General features: G+C 48.8%; 1 protein-coding gene across 1 annotated transcript; it reads right to left on the bottom strand.

The window, feature by feature from the left end:
- Positions 1-238: 238 nt before the first annotated feature.
- IL6 (interleukin 6) lies at positions 239-4132 on the bottom strand (the record flags this gene model as incomplete). Its single annotated transcript, XM_081147005.1, is given in 6 exon segments — positions 239-403; positions 1630-1767; positions 2502-2615; positions 3684-3874; positions 4028-4066; positions 4069-4132. Coding segments are annotated over 6 exon segments (711 nt in total).
- Positions 4133-8298: the final 4166 nt, after the last annotated feature.

Below are 8298 nucleotides of genomic sequence, written 5' to 3'. Positions count from 1 at the left end.
TTTTCAAAATGAACACACAAAATAGTTCAAGTGGCACTTCATAAAAATATAAATATCACTTGTATAAATTAACTCAATATCACATATTTAAATATCAATAAATTAAAAATAATTAAAATAGTGTACTATCGCTCATACTTTTAGTTCTTCACAGAGAACAACATAAGTTAGTGCCCAGTGGACAGCTTTCTGGCCAGAGAAAGGACTGTCCGTGAGCTGGACTGTCTCGGACGCCCGGCTACATCCGGATGGCCCTCTGGGTGAACTGCAGGAAGTCCTCGAAGCTCCGCAGGATGAGGTGAATGGTCGTGGTCTTGAGCCACTCTTTCTGCGACTGCATCTCCTTCAGCAGGCCGGCATTTGTGGTTGGGTGAGGGATGGTTTCTTCGACTGGATTATTCATCTGAAAGGCAAAGAAAACAAAAAGAATTGCTTAACTATTGAAGAAATCCTTCTCAGTGGAGGGATGCTCAAATTTGGGGTGAAGGAGACTAATCGGGGCCATCTGCCCTGACTTGCCCAGATAGGGTGAGGGGCTTTTCCTCTGAGCCCACCCTTTCATAGCAACTGAATTCTAAGCATCCCCTTGCTCTGTCTCCTTTAGATCATAAGCATTCCTAGGGCAGCCACAGTATCTTACTTGTCCTCTGTGCCTGGCACATAGTTGGAATTCAATAGAGAAATGAAGAACCTGTAGTTAGAGGCATTTCCATGGGTTTTTGAGTGGCCTCTGGCTCTAATATTTTCCTCCAGTTTCTCTCTCACCCATCTATTCAGCATCTATTGAGAGTCCACTGATCTAGTGGTGCAGGAGGACTGGGACACTGCTTCCCAGGGACCCCCTGACATGGGACACCTCCAAGAGTGTCAAGTCCTGAGCACTGCAGCATTGGCATCACCTGGAGGTTGTTAGAAATGCACATCTCAGGCCTCACCCCATACCTGCTGAATAGAAATCTGCACTGGAACTAGACCCCCAGGGCATTCATGAGCACATTAAAGTGGGAGATGCCCCAGTTTAAGGCAAACAGCTGGAAAAGACAGAGGCGGGATCAGCATCCACGGGCTTTTCCATCCAGGACCCTTCTCGCCAAGCTTTGTTTGGCTCATCCATGCACCGAGCCATCAAGCCTCTATTGTGTGGCATTTGAATGGCCAGCTGGGAGTAATGAAGACCTTATACCTGTTCTTCCAGCCTTTAGCCATGTCTCTGCCTTAACTCCTCTGGCAGAAAGTCAGGAAAAGCAGTCGAGACTGCTATAATGACAAGAATGTCACTTGGCGATAGTTAAAATATTAAAATAATGTTTGTGCTCTGTTCTTTGTTGTTATGGACCACTGAGCAGGGTTGTATGCTTCTTTCTGCCTCTACGGATACTCTCTTCTTTCTTAAGCTATTAGACGTTTATGTTAAAATCCACCTTATTTAACATAGCTTTAAATATAGTTATTGATGTTGTTTGCAGAAGAGAGCCAATAAAAAAAAAAAAAAAAGTTTCAACTATTAGAAAATATTCCTCAGATCCTTTCCTTTCCCTGAGGCCATCTCTCTTGAATGGGCTTTGCATTCCCGAGCTGTCTCTGAGACCACCTTCCCCACGCCAAGTGAGGGGCTGAGGCCACACTCACCTTTTGCTTCAGGATCTTGACCAGGGCTTTGGTTCTCATCTTCATGGCCCTGGCGTTTTCCTCAAACGTGTCCTGGAGGTACTCGAGGTACACCTGGAACTCCTGAAGACCGGTGGTGAGTCTCGTGAAGCAGGTCTCCTAAGAGGAAAGACGGTGGGGAAATTGGTTATTGCCGGGAAGATATAATCAATTTTAAAAGTTAAAATTGCTATAATTTGACAACTTCTCCCTCTATGATCCCCCCGTCCCCCGAGGAACTTCAAGTACTTCTTAGGCATCATGTTTTGAGACATCAGGTAGCAGCAGCTCTCCTATTTTAAGTATCCGGACAATCAGCGACACCACTTAATCAGTCTGACCCGCAGCCCGACGGATGCTAGAGCGTGGCAAGGGGCCCTTCTCCGATTCTCCCTCTACTGCTCTTCCCTCTGGCTGCACTCCTGCCCCTGTCAATGCTGGGCTAAAACCTTTCATGGAATCATAACCAGAAGTCAGCACAGGTTATCTCACTGCCTGGAAGGAGAAAGGTGTAGGGAATGACCTCAGCAGGCAGGCAAATGCTAAGGGCGGTCAAGCAGGAGAAAGGTCGCTGAGCCACCACCTCACGTAGGATCAACTAGCTAAACCTGCTGGGGCTTCTCACATTCGGCCGTTGCGGAAATCCCAGTCCCAAGCTCTGACCGTGCCATTCAGAAGCACGCTGCCCTCACAAAGGCTTCAGCTGGCCTCCTCGTGAAAGTCACACGGCGTTCTCTGCCTCTGTCGCCGTCTTGGTGGCCTGCCTGGTCCGTGTGCCCACAGACCCCGCATGCGAGGTGGAGAGCCTAGAGGTGGCTAAGGAAGACCTCACAGTGAGCGCGACGTGTGGGTACCTGATTGAATCCGGAGTGGAAGCACCCATCTTTTTTGGTCAGTTTTGGGAGATTCAGGTTGTTTTCTGTCAGTACTTCCTTGCTGTTTTTACACGATTCGTGGTTGTCACACATCTGGGAAGAAATACCAGAACTGTTATCACATAAGTGCCCCTAACACAAACACCACTAGGGGGCCCATTCGTGTTCCACCATGGCCAGGATGTTCTCGTAAGGAAAATGAAGTCACAAACCATTAGCATCCAGGCAAGCAAGATCTAGGGGCGGGTGGGCACACCTGGGTTCAATTCCAGGCTCACCTGTGACTTCAGGCTTGCTATCTATCCCGAGTCTCAGTGCCCCTCTCTAAAAACATCTTATAAGTTTGTTGTGAGGATGAGACATAATATTTATAAAAAGTGCCTGGCACATAGTAGGTACTTAATAAATTTTGATGATAATTGGGTGAATATAATTCGAGCCATAGAAATATTCCAGTTGGAAGGACCTGTGAGATCATCTAGTCCGACCTCATAGTTTTACAGGTGGAGCCTAGAGGTGGTAGGAAATTTGCCCAAGATCACAAAGCTGGTCCGGCAGAACCAGAACTAGATTTGGGCCACCCAAATCCCCTTTCCTGTGTTCTGTCCTTTCTACAAAACAGAGCCAAACTTCCCTTGCATTTGAAGCTTGGGAGCTGCTATAGCCTACCTATGATTTTGCCCCTTCGGTGGGCTCTCAGGTTTGCATTTTATAAGCTGGAATGACTTTGAGGAGTCTCTAACGACCGAGCTTGTCTAACCTAAAAGTACTGTGACTGTCCTGAAAAGCTGAACGTTCATTTCAGGGGCCACAAAGTCCAAGGGGCACAAAAAAAGATAAGACAGACCTTATTTTTTGGTTAGGGTCAAGGGAGTCCTAGGAAACAGTGACCCTCAGCTCATGTCAAGTATGGAGCTGGGAATGAACCAGGGAGCATGGATTCCTGCTCCATTCTGTCCTTTCCAGGAGGGAAAGAGATTCCCTGAGGCCAGCAGCAGAGGAGAAATACAGAAGACGGTCTGCGTCTTTGGCCTCAAATCTAAACTGCCGCAGAAGCACCCAGCAAAGACCTCCCAATACAGGAGCCCCTGTCCCCACCCAGGGAGCAAGGAGAGCAACGTCCACACAGGCCTTCCGACACCCTCCATTGAGCTTACCCACCTTGTTTTTAACCTCCAAGATTTCCAGGAGGATGGGCTTAATGAGGTTTTCAATTTGCTCTGAAGAGGTGAGTGGTGGTCTAATTGAGGCGGTGTCCTCTTTGGAATCTTCTCCCAGGGGAAGCGGGGTGGGGAAAGCAGTAGCCGTGACCAGGAGCAGCCCCAGGGAGAAGGCCACTGGACTGAAGGTGCCTGTGCCGGAGGGAAGGCAGAGCAGCAGTGAGCAGGCTGCACAGCTGGGGAAGCTGTGGCCGGGCTGCTGGCCGCCCGCCAGCCCCAGGGCGCACCCCCTCTCCCCCAGGCGCTCTCGCCGCCGCTCCCAGCCTAGGGATTTCCTTCACTTACTTGTGGGGAGAGAGTTCATAGCTGGGTTCCTCGAGGGAGATGGAGCTCTCTTTTCTTCCTGGTGGGCTCGAGGACAGAATGAGCCTCAGACATCCTCAGTCTCATATTTATTGGGGGCTGAGACTCTAATATTGAGACTCATGGGAAAATCCCACATTTGATAAATCTTTGTTGGAGGGTGGGGGTGGGGCCCGAGTGGGTGGGGCTGATTGGAAACCTTATTAAGATTGTGCAATGTGACGTCCTTTAGCATCATAGGAATCAAAACCGGGGGGAAATGTGCCACTTAGGTCATTACCAAGGAGCCTAAGAAGCAGGATCACTCTTCCTCTACTTTCTTTTTTTTTTTTTTTTGTGACTCAGCACTTTGGCATGTTTTGAGAAAGTAACGCTCAAGTCATCCACAAGTTTTAGAGGGATTGGAGAAGCTAAGGCTGACTGTGACTTAAAAAAGAAGAAACTTTAATTACTAGACTAACAGGCTAGGATCTAGGACTTGGTTTTCCAGTTTTAAAAACCTAAGAGGTTCTGACCTGAGTTTCCTCAGCCCACCGTAGCCCACCGGCCTGGGGTGACAAAGAACACTCTGAGCCATCCACAGTACTTTTCTTTCCTGGCTCTTGCAGGGCCAGCTGTTGCAGAAATGCCTGCCTGCCCCCACATCTCCTGCAGTTAATCTCTCCAGGCGCAGTGAGGGGTGCCGACAAAAATGACTCCTTTTTGCCACCATGTGGCATTTAATCAGTTTCCTCCTCACCTGCCCCAGCTCATTGCGGCCAGGTCAGCTACAGCCCTGCTCTCTCCCTCGTGGCTTCTTGGGGACCTTGCTGGTGAAGACTTTGATCTCTATGCCACAGGGGTTGTCTGGGCTGCTGTGCTGTCCCCGCTGCTGGCAATGGGGTGCTCCTGCTCCTGCAGAGGCGCCCCGAGGAGCCTGGGTGGGTGCCGGGTCTGCTGGAGCCCTCAAGTTACTGACACGCACTGGTCAAGGAAAAAGTGGGGAGAATACTACTCACCTCTTTGATGGGATGTCAAAGGAGGACCTTGTGGCATTTTCTGGGGCTTGTGTTCATAGCTCCCTTCTGCTGGGTGACTTGATTTGAGCCACAGGCGGCTGGGAAGAAACCTAACACAGACACGGCCCTAGGCTCTGACCGCCGTTCTCCTCCAGTGCCCCAGCCGTTCTTATTGGCCGAGCTCGAGCGGCTCCCTCAGCCCTTACGGTGACGAGGTCTCTCGCAGGAGAGTCCTTGGTGTCATGCAAATCGGCTCATGACCCAGCTGCCCCACCAGTCTCCCAGACACCCAGACGGCTCAGAAGATTGGCTCCCGGCTGAAACCAGGACCCTCGTAGAGCACCAAACAAGACCCCCCAAAAACCAAAAAGAAGCCTCACCAAAACAACAACAGCCCAAAATTATTTACAAAACACAGCGTTATCACAACATCGGCTTCTTTGCTTTGCAAAGAGGATCTTGTCAGGATTGCTAAAACAAGGACCTCTGCTACGGTATTAAAAATATGCACCGATTTACTCAAGTTTTGTTTTGTGCACAACACTGTAGGACCCACCTGTTGGAGAAAGTGAGAGCACCCATTCTTTCACTGACTTTCTACACAGATGCAGGTCCTGCTGTGGTGGCAGCGGGGTGTTAGTTCGAAAATGAAAATGGTAGAGGATGGTTGAATGGTTTCCTTTTTAGTGCTCTTGGATCTTGAGCAACTCAGACACCCCCCAGCTGATTCCTCTCCTGCACCAAATGAAGCCACTTACGATGCATGTGAAGGGCCTCTAGTATGGGATTGCTTCCCCCCCCCCCACATATCTGGTTTTTAGAAAATGTGACTCAGTAAATTTCAAATACTTAGTGACTTGACAACAACATACAGATTTCTCTTTTTAATGAAAAGTTTTGAAAATAGGAAGGATGTGCACATGATAAAATATTCAAATAGGACATCAGGGCATATAAGGAAAAGTAAGTCTCCTTCCTTTTCAGCTTCTCTCCCTAGAGGTATATCTGACCCACAGTATTTTTTTTTTTTTAATATGTTTTTATTGATTTCAGAGAGAGGAAGGGAGAGGGAGAGAGAGAGAGAAACATCAGCGATGAGAGAGTCATTGATCGGCTGCCTCCTGCATGCCCCCTACTGGGGGTCAAGCCCAAAACCCAAGCATGTGCTCTGATGGGGAATCGAACCTCGATCTCCTGGATCCTATGTCAACGCCCAACTGCTGAGCCACTCTGGCCGGCGACCCACAGCATGTTTAATTAAATCCTCTGTTACCCTAATCTGGGTTAGGCTTTTTTGGCTACTCTGGTACTCACATTTGTATTTTCATCATTGGTTTATATAGCATGAATACACACACAGTCATACACAAATATATGCATACCGTAATTTCCCAGTGTGTGGGCGTCACCCAGGCATTGCTCTATGGGAGGGCACACGGCAGACCGCAGGCTCTTGTGCCACGCAGCTTGGGTTTAAAGCCCAGCTCTGCCACTTGCTGTTTGACGTTGGCTAGGTTGCCGCAAGGCTCTGTGCCCATTTTTACTCATCTATAAAATTGGGAGAATAATACTTTCCCCCTATTTCTGTCATGCACACTGAATGAAACAAAGTGTTTAAAGTCTCTGGTGCACAGTAATCCTGCAGTAAACACTTCCTCTCTGTAACATTCCTTGGCTCTGGGACTCCGCCTGGGAGAGCTCCAGCCCAGCTCCGCGGTGTCTTGCCTATGAGGAAACTATGTGTGAGCCAGACCACTGTGTCAGTGATCAGCTGGTCACTCATTCCTTTCCCCTCTGAAGGAGTGAGGTTCTATGTTTTGTTGAGAATACCTTATGGCGTAAGTGGGAAATGAAGGGGAAAAAGTGATTTCCCCTCTTTTTTTTGAGCACATTAGGACCCAAAATCTGGTCTCCCAATTTGAATAATGAGCCCAGCTTGTGTCTTGTTCCTCTGCTACTTCCAAGGCATTTTGCAAAGTGTTTTTACGACAGCAGCCTGCAGCCTTCCCTGTCCATGGTCAGGGTATGTGGTTGGGAGCACATGCATATTGGGTGGGGAGGCTGGGGAACATTGTCTCCCCACTTTCATACGCTACATCCTGGGGCTTTATCTTGCTTGTCGGGGAAATGGGCTCTTGTTTGCTACTAAGCTTTAATGCAACATCCATAACTCCACCATGATAGCTCCCTTCCTTTGGATGTCAATGGGTTTCCCACTGAGAGAGCTCATCCTTCATATTTTAATATGTACAAATGACCAGGAAAGGTCATTTATATTAGTCATTTATATTATAATATAACCTCAGTGGTTGGATTTGAACTGGCTGCCAGCTAAGACCAAAAGAGACAGGACAAATGAGAATGTATGGGGAGGAAGAAGGGAAACCAAGGTCACTTTGCTTCCTTTACCACTGTATCTAGGGCTGCCTGGTTCTGCCTCTGCTCTCAGAATTTCTGCCCACTACTGCTTTCCTACATGTTGGTGGAGCAGCCATCAGTGCATTTGAGGTGAAGGGGGAAAAGGAACTTCCATTTGGTCTTAAGCTCTCAAGAGAAGAGGTGTTTCCCACATCTCATGGGTTCAAATGTGGCATTGGGCTCTTTGACTTTATTTCTGGGTTTTGGGGGTGTGTGGGTCTGTGATTTAGCAGGAGGGAGTATCCCAAGAAAAAAAAAGGGAAGTCGCTGGGTAGTAGGGAACTTGCAGTTGCTGTCAGATGTGGTTTCACTTGTCGCTAAGTCATATGAAGTTTGTAACTGAAACAGTGGGTTATTTAAGAGCTTCTTCCGGGGCTGCATCTCCCAGAGCAGATACCAGGACTGTAAGGCTCTGGGAAACGTCTCTGCTTTGGGGAAAGTGGTGGTATTACTTGGAGAGAAAATATTAGGGACATGCGACATGTCTACTTGGGAAAGGCCGCCTGATCTTGGAGGGCAGCCAGGCCTGGAGACCAAAGCTCTGGGCACTTCCCAGCCGGGTCCAGTCTCAGTCCTGGCCCTCACAGCCTCAGCTCTGATGTCCTGTTGTAGCACCTGGTGACTTCTTGGTGTGGCCTCAGCTTTTCTGCGGGTGCAAGTGTGCTGAGACTGGGCCTAGCTCTCCCGAGTCCAGGGTAATGGCCCATCTGCCCTGCTGGATTCTCATTCAAAACTGTGCAGGGAGGTCATCTGTGCCGCCTTCGTTGTTTTGCTATGTGCTGTTACAGTCCCCTCGTTAGGTGGGAAACCCCAGGCATCTTGGGAGGGAAGTGGCCT

The sequence above is a fragment of the Miniopterus schreibersii genome, assembly GCF_964146895.1.
Source record: "Miniopterus schreibersii genome assembly, chromosome: 9".
Lineage (NCBI taxonomy): Eukaryota > Metazoa > Chordata > Mammalia > Chiroptera > Miniopteridae > Miniopterus > Miniopterus schreibersii.
Note: the sequence above shows the minus strand (reverse complement) of the source record. Positions and strands in the feature narration are given on the sequence as shown.